We start from the raw sequence: 14,769 nt of genomic DNA, 5'->3' as shown, positions 1-14,769 counted from the left end.
AGGTAAAGGGTTTGATCGGGCGGACTGTAAGGGTTTGTCTTTGGGTTTGGCTGGAAGAGTTTGGGTCTTTGGGTAGGGCAAGAGAAACTCAGATACAGAGTTTGGTGTTAGGGAGTTAGACGTTGGGGGGTTTGCCCCGCTTTGTTCTGAGTTTGGTTTTAAGGAGTTAGACGTTGGGGGTTTTGCCCCGCTTTGTTCTGAGTTTGGTTTTAGGGAGTTAGAAGTTGGGAGTTTTGCCCCGCTTTGATCGAAGTTTGGTTTTAGGGAGTCAGTGATACTAGAACTGGGGGACAAGAGCAGCTCAGTGGACTTAGGCGGGACACAGAACTTTCGGACGGGCTTTAGGGGAAGTCGAGAACCAGAGCAGAACACATCGAGATATTAAGGCACGAGTCACAAAGCAGCCAGGGTAAAACACACAAAAAGGGAAGGAATCATTTAGGGAGAAAAAGGATTCGTGGTGATGCAGAAGAAACAAAAGAATCATGCAGTTAGCCAAGACCGGAGAGCTAAAGATGCAACAAGACCATTGTGAAGAGCAAATCAAGAGTCTTTTCAGGCACACAAAAGAAAGATGCCAATGGGAAAATAAAAAGGGATTAAACAGCAAAATTTCTTCCATGAAATGAGCAACTTGGACATCAAACATGAAATCATGTATGAGAGGTGTGGACAACGTAATTTGCAGTATCTGGGTGAACGATATATAAAAACATCCATGATAAAGAAAAGAAAAAATCGAAGTTCAGTTTAAAACGTGCCAAGTTCTTATAGAAATGTACTCATTATGTTAGATTCATATGGTTTCGAAAAACTTTTATACCATTTTCAACAAAGATTTAAATTTAATAACCCCAAAAATTACATGTGGTGTAGCCATTAAGCAAGAAGTAATAACATACCATATCCATACACATGTGCAACCTGGCGACCTTTCTATGATATAATTTCCTGTTGTAGGTTTCCGCAGTTTTCTGCAGTTTTGTTAAAATATTATTAGATTATATGGTAATCTTAGAATAGAAGATAATTTCTCTTTCATTATTATATAAGGACAGTTGTATCACCCCGCCATTTTTGACTTTGTCCAAAAATAGAGATTCATCATAGTAGGGGTGTATTTAAGTCACTGTATTTATGAATTACATTTCAATGTATTTTTAAATAAATTAATATATAGGGCAAATGATGAGTCATGTCATTGACCAATATGTTTTTGAACTCAGAATCATCTGCTAACAAACTAACGTCAAAGAAAATGCAAGGCCGGACTGCGTCCACATTCTGAATCATTCATGAACCTTTAAAGCACCTGAGCATCTGAATATGAATGTCTCAAATCTCAAATCTCAAAACACAAAACACAAAAGTTGCAGAAATATTTCAAGCACTTTTGTCTCTTCACAGTTGGAATCCAGCAAAGTAATCAAAGCAAACTAATTCACAAGTATTACATTAACCTAATTTATGTCAAACATGAAAATAATGTCTTTAAAATCCTCACTTTTCATGTGACATACAGGTTTAGAGTGAACTTCTAAATCAATTTCCACTTGGAAACTGTTCTATACGTTGCTGAGCTTTAGGGCAAGGCCTCTGTAATCTGTGAGCTGTCTTAAACAAGTCAACTGGAAAAGTTTAGCCAAGAGCTTCTGTGCTAATCAGAGGAGTGGGATTTTCTACAGCCTTCCCTGAGCTGGATTTCCAGCAGATAGGATGAAAGAATATATCTCCATGAAACAAAAACTGCTTTCCTCTACGACTCACTCTTGCGTTCTTCCCTTTCTTGTTTACTTTGCTTGCTAGAGGCCAGAATGCTATTTCCAGGCATCCTACACTTTACGACCAGTTCATTTTCTTGAGTTTTCCAGTTGGATAAGGGCTTAAAAAAAAAAAAAAAAAAAAAAACTACATCCCAATAAAAAACACTAAATTGTCACCAAAACACTCACCTACTAACATCCTAAAGAGTTTGTGTCAAGAGCACTTTGCTTATTACTATCATCTGCCATATATGTATAGTCCAAATTTAAAATGTCACAGCCAAGAAAATAATCCAAATTCGTTTTTTTCTAGAAATCAATACAACGCCACCACTCACAGTCGTGTTGTATGTGCAGTGTAACGGAGTGTGTGATGGTTGCCATGAAGGTGACTGAGCAGCTGCGTGCTGATTGGTGGACAGACAGGAGCAGGTGTGCCGGGGGCGGAGCTTACTCACCCGTGGGCTGCTGAGAGGACTGGTGGAGAGACCAGAGGACGCCCCGCTGATGGACCGGGACCTGTGTGGACACACACCAGAAAACACACACGGTGAGAAGGGACAGGAAGTGAGAACAGTGCTGATGTACTATTATAAAGGGGGAACATTTACCTTATTCCCAGATATCAAGCAATTTAAGCTTTATAAGTCTAACAGTTTACTATAACTTTTTTTTAAACAGCAATTTGGACCTTCAAACCGTTGGACCCCATTGAAGTCCACTATATGGAGAAAAATTCTGGAATGTTTTCCTCAAAAACCTTAATTTCTTTTCGACTGAAGAAAGTAAGACATGAACATCTTGGATGATGTGGGAGTGAGTAAATTATCAGGAAATTTTCATTCTGAAGTGAACTAATCCTTTAAAGGAGCCGGATCATTCTGGACAGAGGGTTGTTTTAATATTATCTATGATAATAATAGTTTTTCTTTATTAGCATTAGAAGTGAACCCCAATGAACATATATAATAATAATTAGAGAAAAAGATCACCAAAAACTATATATTAGTTTTTAGTTAGTAGTTATCTCTTTTAGACAAATGATAAAATTGGTGTTTATATTTAAAACACTAGTCTAGGCTGAGACCCTCTGAGAGGCATCTCTCTCATGTGTGGGTGTTTAGAGGGAGTGATGGCTATGAATCCTGCTGATGCTAAACATAGTTATTTTAATCTAGAGTTATAAAGGGGTGAGTGGAGACATCCAGCATGTGACGTATTGATATACGCAGAACAGCGTATGAAACGAATAAAATGCGAAACCTATATTTAGATGTGAATGGCATTATGTGGTGACTAATCGCCTGGCAGTCACAGCATTAAAATCTTTGTTTACAGATAAATCATCACTAAAAGACATAAAATGAGCTCCAGGAACACAACTAAATGATTATTTAAATGAATCAGTCAATCATTTTTGGAAGCAGTTTGTTTATATTAATCCAATTTCCTCAAATTGATTAGGATATTAACTGACTACTGTTAACATGACATGATTTTTAACTGCAAAATCAACCACATCAAAACTCATATCTCTTTCTCATGAACCTACAATTAAAAAAAACCTCAGTCCTTCCCGTATGCTTCATCACACGGATCCAGCTTTTAAAAATAACATTTCAAAGTCTCTTCTTTCTTTGACACACACTGATCTCATGCATTTTAAAAGTCAATAAACAGCACAAAAACACAAATGATGCAACAGAAAGTCTGTTTCTGAGATCACTTCTAGTTTAAAATGCTGTTTTTAGGAGGTAAATTATGATACTGTGGAAGCTTGTTTCGCCATGAAAAAAAAAAACTATTTAGAAGAAAATTGTGAATAAATTTTTTATACATTGCAATTGTGAATTATAAAGTCAGAATTGCGGGATTTAAACGCTGACTTTTTTTCTCGCAATTGCAAGTTTATATTTCGCACTTCTGACTTTTTTCTCGCAGTTCTGACTTCTCTTCTCAGAAAAGAGAATTGTGAGGTATAAACTTGCAATTGTGTAGCCTGACTACGTCAGACTTCCTACTTCCGCTAATTTCATTTCGCTCCTGTAGTCAGTCTGAGATAGCAGCCTATCTTTCAGTTTTCCACCGGCCTGAAAACAGCCGGGCCAATCAACGAACAGAGGGCGGGCTGAGAGCCGTGACGTAGACGCTGATTGTACCGTGGATGTGTAGATTTACTTCACATAATCTCCAAAACTCATTCACAGCCATGTTCACTTTGGTATTTCGCTCGATGGTTTAGTTTTTGCATCATACATGCGTTTACAGTGGAAGTTAGATGCGGCTGAGCATGCGCATAACACACGCCATAACCAAACGTTATGTGATTGGCTTACGGGTAACCAATGATTTTAAACTTCAGACAAGCGCCCCCCCCCCCCCCCCCCCCCGCGAGAGAGAAAACACTTCTCTATTATGCTATTCCGGACTCTGTATACGAAGCAAAGTGAAGTAGCAGAGTCTGGTATTACCAGGCTAGCAATTGTGAGTGATAAACTCAGAATTGCGAGATATAAACTCGCAATTGCGAGGAAAAACTTCAGAATTGTAAGATAAAAGCTCACAATTACCTTTTTTATTTTTTATTCCATGGCAGAATAAAGCTTCCATATGATAGAGAAAGTTGGAAGAAAAAATAAATGTCAAAAAGACTCCCAATATCTACACTAAAGATGAGTTGTCTATAACTAATGTAATGTAACGCCATCTAAAATCATAGCTAAAAACTGGATCTAAATATATGCTTGATTTACTGTGTTCACACTTGTAGTTTGTTTCTTTTGGTCCAGAGCAAAAAAGAAAATGACACATTTAGTCCTGGTTCACTTAGTGTTCACACTGTCATTTTTAAGTCCAAACCAGGAATTCCTCCGTCACACACACACAAACGATGATCTGTTGCAAGGAGACGGCGTTTCCGACGCTTGTATCGAACTTTAATGACGAGAAGAACCAGGTTTGCTTGAACATTCTGGCCTTTTTAGAGTCGCATCTCGTGACATCATGTCCTGTTTTTAATTTGTTTAGATGTCTTTGGACCATATTTCAGTCAAATGGTTCGAGTTCCTTTAGTTCACAGGGTTCTCGGTCCGCTTATTTGGTGCGCACACCACACTAACAGAACAATCACACTGTAGTTCGTTTTAATCGAACCAAACCTGCCAAGTGTGAACACACCCTAAATTGTCTAGTCCAAATAGAAGTAAAGATGCAGAGTTTTTTTTTTATTTATTTTTTTTTTTTTTAAACACCTTCCCCTGAACATCTCAAGCTTGACGAATGAATCAGAATTCACCATTTTTATCTCGACTTCCACTGCAAAATAACAGTTTTCATTTTACGATAAAATTCTACAACCAGATGCCACTGGAATTAAAGGGGTGTAATGAGGTCATGGGACAAATGTAATTGACCAAAAAATACAGCATAGTCCAGTTTGAAATTTTAGCGTTGCACAGTTTGTGCTATTTCCCATTATTATTATTATCATTTTTTAAATAAGGAGTATTCAGTGTATATGCAGTGAGCAGCAGAACAGAGCTAGTCTCTTCTTTCTTTAGGTGTGCGGCTGAAACACAATCATTGTGAAATCCTCAGGTGGCGTATGTGTCAGTCTCGGGTCTTCTCCTGTCAATTCCACATTTCAATCCCGCCATCAGAAACCTCAGGCCATTTGAGTGGGAATGAAAAGAGTTTAATGAAATTGGGTTTTGAAATGAATTGGAGGAACGAGACCTACTTTGTTATTATACAGTGGAAGGTGAGGGTGCAAAGTTTACGTGGAATAATGGTAGTGAAGAAAAAGATAGCGGAGGCGAAAATAAATAGAGGTGGAGTTCATTTTTGGTCAGGCTGCGGGATGATGGTTCAAGATAGATGGCACGACATTGGATATAGCGAACGTTTATATATATATATATATATATATATATATATATATATATATATACACACACACACACACACAGTATATACATATATACTGTAAGCTACTTCATTTCATGATATACATTCTGTGAAATTGTGAGAAGTCTGTGAGAATTCCTGGAAGGACCTTGACAGAGTCTTAATCTGCATACTGTATGTCATAAATAAAAATGTATTCTGCCACATTTACAATTTAAATGGATTTAAGTTCATTTATAAGGGAAATGCTAAGCAGGTGCTAGCCTTTAACATTGTATAATATGCTACAAAAAATAAAAAATTAATGTTATTTGAATTCAGCTTTATTTCAGTTTCCAAAACACACACACACACACACACACACACACACACACAGTTCTGTGCAAAAATCCCCCCCCCCCCCCCCCCAAAAATAAATGGTTTTAAGTCAGTTATTTATATATTTTGCTGTAGTGTGTCAGTAGGAAATATCAGTTTACATTTCCAAATATTCTTTTTGCCATTAATTGTAATAATCCAGTGAGATTTGTGTATGCACAAGGAGTCTGACAACTAGCCTGACTACGTCAGACTTCCTACTTCCGCTAATTTCATTTCGCTCCTGTAGTCAGTCTGAGATAGCAGCCTATCTTTCAGTTTTCCACCGGCCTGAAAACAGCCGGGCCAATCAACGAACAGAGGGCGGGCTGAGAGCCGTGACGTAGACGCTGATTGTACCGTGGATGCGTAGATTTACTTCACATAATCTCCAAAAGTCATTCACAGCCATGTTCACTCCGGTATTTCGCTCGATGGTTTAGTTTTTGCATCATACATGCGTTTACAGTGGAAGTTAGATGCGGCTGAGCATGCGCATAACACACGCCATAACCAAACGTTATGTGATTGGCTTACGGGTAACCAATGATTACCAATGATTAACATGCCTAAGACTTTTGCACAGAACTGTATGTGTGCGCGTGTTTTAGAAACTGAAATAAAGCTGAATTCAAATAAAATATAATATAAATAGTAGATGAAAAACTTTCATTTAATAAATTAAAACAAAATTTTAATAAACTAAAATTAATACAACAACTAAAAATAAAAGCTAAATAGAAATAGAAAAAAACAAAAAAAAACTATAACATTGACAAAAGCACAACAAAATTTGTTAAATGAAAATGAGAGCTATTTCAAAATATTAATAAATACTATAATAGTATATAAACAATGCTAAAATAACACTGTGTAAGATCATAAAACCTGTTTCATATAATATAACATCTGATAATAGTGTAGAGGTACACTGCAAAACAATTATCTGATTTTGTATTGTTTTACAGTTAAAATATCTAAAAATCCTTAAAATAAACTTGCAACACTGTATGATATATTAAAGCTCAGAATGTTTTTGTCTCAGTACATTGGAAGTTTTTTTTAGTTGTTTATACTTAAAGTGAAAAATTCTTGATCCTTACGTTTCGTGAAATACACTCTTTTTGCAAAAAAAAGTTTGTCCAAATACAGAAGAATTGCCTCACTTCACGCAAAAAAAAAAAATATATATACACACCATCCCATCACAACACATTACACTCTTTTTTATATATTTAGTAGAAATATGCTAATTGTCATTCAGAAGGTTTTTTTGTTCAAACTCCAAACTCGCAGATCGTAACACTAACCAAGCCTACGGTGTGTCGAAATCGTTTTTACAAAATCATTCTTTGAGCATATTATCACTGAAGACAGAAGCCAGGAAGCTCTAATGCAGCGCAGGTCAGTAAAAGGGTCTTGATGGAAAGCATGAAAAACATCTCTGCATCTTTGATGACTAAAGCTCTGTGAACTATCTGAAGGTCAGAGGGTCAGCTAGTACCTTTCCTCTTTGCTCTGTGGTTTGCGTTTGGCATCCGAGATGTCCAAGCTTTTACTGAACACGTTCTTACTGCAGCGGGAGACAAAGTGAGCAACAGTGAGTCTCTGAACAAAACAACAAAGAACTGAACTAATCGGCTATAAAGAATAAAAGACAGGGAAGGTATTCGCTTTTTCTCAATGGTATTGGTTACGAAAGTTGTTTTTCTCATTCGGTTTTATTTCAGATAGCTTTTTGGAATGATTTCCAAGCCTAAAATTTGAAGCGTCACAGGAAAAATGGAGTTTAGAAAGGTAGAGTCGAGGAAAAAATGAAGTGAAATCCAGGATGAAGGTGAATGACAGGAATAATTTCTCAAACCTCTGACAGTATTTGCCTCACAGTGGTGTTTCTCAAACCCAACGCAATGACAAATAGCCAGAGGGGTCATGAAAAATTCCTGAAGTGGGAATTAGTTGAGAATCTCACTGGAAAACACGGCCTGCACTCGGTGCGTCATCAAATGCGCAAACAAAACCACCCAAAAAAAAAATATATATGTTTTAGATTTCTCTCTATTTTGATATTTAGTTTTAAGTATTGAGTAAGACACAAGAAACCCTGAAGTGTAAAATTTAGTATAGGTAGAAATAAAGCTGTAGTCTTTCTCACAGACTCTAGTTAAGACATCAAATGTTTCAAATAGTAAAGTACAGGCTTTTTATACATATACTTTTTGAAAATATGTATTGAAATGAATGTTCTGGTTCACTTAAAGCTCTACTGACACTAATTGTTTGTTTTTTTAATTGTCATTTTAACGGCAAAAGACTACCAAATGCTATTGTAAAAAAAACTGTTAACTGGTTAAAGGGTTAGTTCACCCTAAACTTATAACTTCGTCATCATTTCCTCACCCTGGTGTTGTTCTGATGCGGTATGCCTTATGCTGGTCTCTCTCACTGCCATTATATGGACGAGCACGAGCGGGATATTTTTTAATCTGTTTAGCTGTGCATTTACTGAATGAGCACTGTGCTACATCCATCTTATCTATGCATCCTGTTTTTGTTCTTTTTATTACTCTTTTAATACATTTGAAATCCATTTCTAATCGATGTCTTGTTCTTTGCTTTTAGTGTCATTCTTATTGTTGTAATTATTTTATGATTCTTTTTTAAAACCCTTTTTATAGCATTTTGAATTGAATGTGAATTTTTTATGTGCTATAAACGTGCCTTTAAAAATGTTGCGGCCCGAAACAAAAGAAGGGCATACGGCATTAGAACAACACCAGGGTGAGTCTTAATTTTTCATTTTAGGGCGAACTATCCCTTAAACGGTGAGATCTAATGGGACTGTTAAATATATAGTTTCTGAAAATGGAAAAAGAGCATCTTACAATTTACAGTGAAAAAAACTTAAATTGACTTTCCTAGAATTCTCAGTATGACGCCTCACAATTGATGTTTTTTCACTGAAATAATTGTTTCTTCTTAGTTTTTTTTAGTCTTATCAGTTATGTACATTCATGTTTTATGTTACATTATGTTGTTAAATGTAATGTAAAGTAACTTTCCATGACATGCTGTTGATTAACAAAACATAATTTCGACTCATCCCTTAGTTTTTGAACAAAAATAAATGTTTTACGTACAATGGAAGTCATCACGTAAAGTAGCATCTATAGAGAAGGATGGATGTAAAGTATAATATAAGTATATGTGTGTGTTCTGCACCTCTGTCCGTGCTGTGTCATGTCGATGGCTCTTCGTGCCGGTACAGGTGAACCTCCATCCGTAACGCTCAACACCTCCATCGACTTCCTCTCCGGCCTCCTCTTCCCGTGTCTGTTCAGCATGGGTGAGTCTACGCGCTTCCGTGGTGGATCTGCACACACACACACACACACACACACACACACACACACACACACACACACACACACACACACACACACACAGTGTTCATTTTTCAAATAAAGAAGTGGTCTGTAAAGCCGCTCTCAGCAGCGCATGTGATTGTGTAATCATCACCAGCGTCTGCTACAAGTAATGCATTTGTTAAAGGGATAGTTCACCCCAAAATGAAAATTAGCCCATGATTTGCTCACACTGAAGCCATGCTAGGTGCATATGACATTCTTCTTCAGACGAATACAATCGGAGTTATATTAAAAAATGTCCTGGCTCTTCCAAGCTTTATAATGGGAGTCAGTGGGTATATTTTTTTGGAAGTCCATCAAAGCGCATCCATCCATTATAAAAGTGCTCGAAACGACTCTGAGGGGGTTAATAAAGTCCTTCTGAAGTGATGCTTCATCGTGTTCGTGTAAGAAAAATATCCATATTTAAAACTTTATCGACTTAAATAACTAGTTTCCGCCAGACTGCCTACACAAGTCTACTTACGCCAAAGGAGTAACACTTGAACTTGATGGGCTAATTTTTGGGTGAACCATTCCTTAAAAGCTTTTCAAAGCAAGTAAATAAATATCTATATTTTTAAAAAAAATTTAGTTTTTATTTTTAATTTTTTTTTAAATAAATGTTTTTTTATGTAAATAAAAATCAAATGTAATTTTATTTTTATTTTATTTTATTTTTGCAAATAAAAATGTAAATAACTGTTTTCAACATTGATAATAATAATGAATGTTTCTTGAGCATCAAATCATCATAGAATGATTTCTGAAGGATCATGTGACACTGAAGACTGGAGTAATGATGCTGAAAATTCAGCTTTGATCACAGGAATAAATTACAGTTTAAAATATATTAAAATAGAAAACAGTCATTTTAAATTGTCATAATATTTCAAAATATTACTGTTTTTGTATTGTTTTTTATCAAATAAATGCAGCCTTGGTGAGCAGAAGATACTTCTTTTAAAAACATAAAAAAAAAACTTACTGACCCCAAACTTTTGAACGGTAGTGTATATCTATATATTAAATTTTATTTATAAACTATAAAATATAAATATATATACAGGGTTTGAAATTAACTATTTCAATCACCGGCCAATTTGGCTACAAAATTTTTAAGTGACCGGCCATTCAGAACTTCTACTATCCAAAAAATAGGAGAAACTTCTACTATCCCCCCCAAAAAAAGGAGAAATAAACCAGATTAACTATGTCACAGCCTGTGTGTATATATACATATATATATATATATATATATATATATATATTACATGGCTTGGTTGAATTCTAATGTAGAATGCGGTCTGTTATTTCTTGTTATACTACAGGGCCGTTGAATGCTTGAATCTGATTGGTTGACGAACGTTCTAAGGTGTGCATTATTTTCAGGGAAACGCACGGCTAAAGTAGTTCCAGGCAGGTCTTGACCGCATTACCGTTCCATATCACTTCGCGTAGTCAACTGTAATAACGGAAAATAGGATACAATTCATAACAAGAAAAAGCATTTCGCCCCATGCGCTTGATCTGCAATTTTCAATGTCTAGCTTTACAATCAATAGAAACATGCAGTTTAATTTGAATAAATAAACTATAAAGTCCTATCTAATCAATAGAAAATTAAACTGAATATAGGCTAAATAAATGGATAGTCCTGCAGCACGGATTTTTATTGCAGATAATTTAACAAATAAATAATTATTGATAGGCCTACTTGTTAAAAGGGCTTTGGGTTTCATTTATTTGGCTAGTCTGTCATCTGTCAATAATAGAAAGAAAAAAAGAATGAACGAATTAATTCAAACGTATTGAATTAATTAATAAATAATAATATTGACGCACATGCTTTTCTGTCTCATTATTGCAACATCTCTCTCTAATAACTGCATTAATAACTGCATAAAGCCGGGAACACACTTTAAGGCCGGTTATGAATGTAATTTGATACTTTGACTGATCATGCCCAAACGCGTGTTCAGCGCGTTCAGTCTGTGTTCAAAGTCTGTGTTTAAAATCTGCTGCAGTCGATGAAAACAGTCAGAGAATGTGTCAGCTAGTCGTGTGTTCAGCATTAGTCTGCTATCAGTGGCTCAATCCTCCGTTACTAACTCTAAAATGACGTTTTGGAATTAGCAACGGAGGCATGGGATTAGATGCGTAAGAAATTAGTCCTACATACAAGAGCGTTTTAATGACAAAAACTTTACAAACGTCTTGAAATACATAATCTGAACAATGTTTCGAGGTGTGGTAACTGTAGTATAAGCGGAATAATTGACTTCAGGCCGTTGAATTATTAGAAAAATAATGCACACCCGAGGTGTAACGGCCACTCCGCTTCGCGTCGTGACCGCATTACCACCTCGGGTGTGCATTATTTTTCTAATAATTCAACGGCCTGTCGTTAATTATTCCTTACATAACAGACCGCTGCGAAGTATAACACACCGTTGCCATGAAAAACAGTGCGTTGCTATGGACGCAGGATTCTAACCGTAGAGACGGAACTGACTATTTTCTTTAGCGGAAGCAATACAATTGTTTTTAAATCAATAAACTCCTTTTTAAATCAATATTTTGTGTCAGATTATTGATTTATGTGGTGGGTAGCCATGTAATAAAGCAGCTTCGCGTCGGGGTCCTGATCAGCCTGTCGGGGTTGTATTCGCTATAACAACCGCCTCGCAATACATTATCCCTTACATATATATATTCCATCTTAACATTAATTGTACTAGTCTGCATTTATTAGTTCTGTTTTGGTCTGATCTGAGATCTGTTTGCTCATTTCTTACCGACATCATTGCGAGGAGGAAGGTTCTGGTCTTCTTGGCTGGGGTATCTCTCCTTACGATCCAACAGAAGGAAATAGATCATCTTCTCCTGATTTTCACTGATAAAACAGGAGACGTGAAATAGCCATGTATCAAATATGAAAATAGGCGCATTAGAAAATGAAATGAAATGGCTAAATTATAATTTTCTGCCTTCTAGATTGAACAAACTGTCTTTATACATCCATAAGATATAATGATAAAACTAATAATATCAGGATAAGGTATAAGAAATAAGGAAAATAATAAAAAAGATTAGTCCTAATTGAATAATAAAGGTTGGGTCCTCTAATTTTACATATGACCTTTTTAATTCTAAACAACAAGATGTTTATAATTTTTTCTGTGGACAACAAGATTATAAAAGCTTATGTGTCTATAATATGATCCCTTTTTTTTCCCCCATATGAGGAACATTGGGTTTTTCTTTCCTCCAGATGTGAGATCAGTGTGCGTCACTCACTCGTCTGATAGCAGGTCCTTCATCAGCTTGTTCTTGTCCCGGAAGCACCCCAGCGAGTGCATGCTCTCCAGGACGTCGGGGTCGATGTCTTCGGCTGAAGGGATACAGCGGATCGCCACCTTACGCGGGACCGGCTGCTCCGGCTCGGGTTCGTTCTTCCCTCCTCTGAGGAGAGCACAAGCCCATCAGTGATATCAAACACTCTCACACTGAGACGATCAGCAGCTCAAAGACACAAACACATCAAACACAAGTTCTGTGTATGTTTGAGATGTCCTTCTACCATCAGCCGCTAGTAACAATATACATGTGTTGTGTGGGAAAGGACTGCGTGAACATTCTGCTAGATTTCTCCTGTTGTGTTCCACAGAAGAAAGAAAGTCATGCGGGTTTGGAACAACAGGATGGGCGATTTCAAAAAAACTCAAGGCGATTTTTTCAAGGCAATTATTGTCATTTTTGGACAATTTATTTTTATTGAAAGTGAATGAAAAAGAGGGACAGAACTGTTTGTAGTGGGTGACAATCATTCAGCCAAGAAATAATAAAAATGAACCTTTACAAATAATTTCCAGTGGAGAAAATACATGGATTTTGTCACTTCTGTCTTAATTTTTGTTCATGTCCAATTAAATATGTTATTCTAAGGTCGAATTAAAGCTATTTTATCATGGAAAACGTACTCGGTTACTAACGTAACCTCGGTTCTCTCTAGAAGAGGGAACGAGTACTTGCGTAAGATATCTTACGCTAGGGGAAAACCTCTTTTCCTCGAGATATTGAAGCCAAAAATTATCCTTAATTTTGCAATAATGTAAAACGCATTGCAGCAGCATGCAGACATGGGCGAGACAGCTCGCGCGCCCATTGGCTGCTCTGCGGCAACTGCACCAGCCTATCGATAGAGGCTCCTCATGACGTCAGAACCAATGAGGGCGCTTCGCGCCCATTACGTCATGTCCCGCCGAAATCAGGTGGGGCCAGGGCTATAAATACGGCCCAGAGAGGCTGGTTTGGTCAGTTTTTTCATCGCTGAAGCGAATCAGAACATGACGCATGCACGGCAAGATACGCAAGTACTCGTTCCCTCTTCTAGAGAGAACCGAGGTTACGTTAGTAACCGAGTACGTTCTCTTACGAGAGGTCTCTCGTACTTGCGTAAGATATCTTACGCTAGGGGAACACAATGTAAAACGCCGTGCGTGCTTGAGACATAACACTAAAGTCCCAAGGGCAGGTGCCCGGGGCTCATACAGTGCCTAATCACAAGGGACTCACAGAGAATCCGGGAAGAGGGGCTAGAATAGCATCATTCCTGTAATATGGAGCTCTGATAAGAGCATGTTATATCAAGTGTTCCACACAGCCAGGGCGAACTCGGCCTGGACTGGTAAATATGGGGGACTTACGCACTGCCCACAGGAGTATACAGACGATCCGTGATCAACGCTCTAGCAGTTTCAGCATCCCGAGCCGATAGCATCGGGCGGGGAATACTGAAAAATTAAACCGAGAGCAACCTAGCTTGCAAAGCGGGAACCTCGAGGTTATAAAACCTTATAAATGTAGACGGGGAGGCCCAGCCTGCCGCCATACAGATATCTTGCAAGGCAATCCCACTGGACCAAGCCCACGACGAGGCCATGCCTCTTGTGGAGTGCGCTTTGACACCTATCGGGCATTGCAGGCCCCTGGATGTGTAAGCTAGCGCTATAGCATCAACTATCCATCTGGATAGACTCTGTTTTGACGCAGCTAGTCCCTTAGAACGTCCGCTGAACAAAACAAAGAGCTGCTCTGTCTGTCTGAAAACAGATGAGCGAGACACATAGGCCCTTAACGCCCTGACCGGGCAAAGGAAGCCTGCGTCCCCTTCCTCTTCAGATACCGGCAGGGCCGACAGGGAGATCACCTGTGCCCTAAACGGTGTATTGAGGGATTTAGGAACATATCCGTGCTTTGGTTTGAGTATGACTCTCGAGTCATTCGGCCCAAACTCCATACACGTCGCGCTCACTGAGAGCGCTTGCAAATCC

General features: G+C 37.7%; 1 protein-coding gene and 1 long non-coding RNA gene across 4 annotated transcripts in view; one reads left to right on the top strand and one right to left on the bottom strand.

Moving 5' to 3' along the window:
* Positions 1-14,769, bottom strand: part of brsk2a (BR serine/threonine kinase 2a) — a 207,048-nt gene that overhangs the window by 16,728 nt on the left and 175,551 nt on the right. For 2 of the 3 annotated variants that reach the window (XM_082160445.1, XM_082160443.1), the window contains exons 10-14: positions 12,734-12,898; positions 12,232-12,329; positions 9,249-9,399; positions 7,531-7,599; positions 2,222-2,282 (exon numbers count right to left, since the gene is read on the bottom strand). In XM_082160445.1, coding sequence (XP_082016571.1) covers positions 2,222-2,282; positions 7,531-7,599; positions 9,249-9,399; positions 12,232-12,329; positions 12,734-12,898 — 544 coding nt within the window. The remainder of the gene's footprint in view (positions 1-2,221; positions 2,283-7,530; positions 7,600-9,248; positions 9,400-12,231; positions 12,330-12,733; positions 12,899-14,769) is intronic. The other variant, XM_082160444.1, reaches the window with a different exon arrangement.
* On the top strand, positions 2,145-12,837 carry LOC309491136. The gene is made up of 4 exons (XR_014202928.1): positions 2,145-2,313; positions 2,445-2,579; positions 9,295-9,372; positions 12,708-12,837. It is a non-coding gene; the product is annotated as an uncharacterized lncRNA (long non-coding RNA).

This window comes from Leuciscus leuciscus (genome assembly GCF_965113295.1).
Source record: "Leuciscus leuciscus genome assembly, chromosome: 25".
NCBI classification, from domain to species: domain Eukaryota; kingdom Metazoa; phylum Chordata; class Actinopteri; order Cypriniformes; family Leuciscidae; genus Leuciscus; species Leuciscus leuciscus.
The sequence above is the reverse complement of the archived record's forward strand: the minus strand, read 5'-3'. Positions and strand labels throughout refer to the sequence as shown.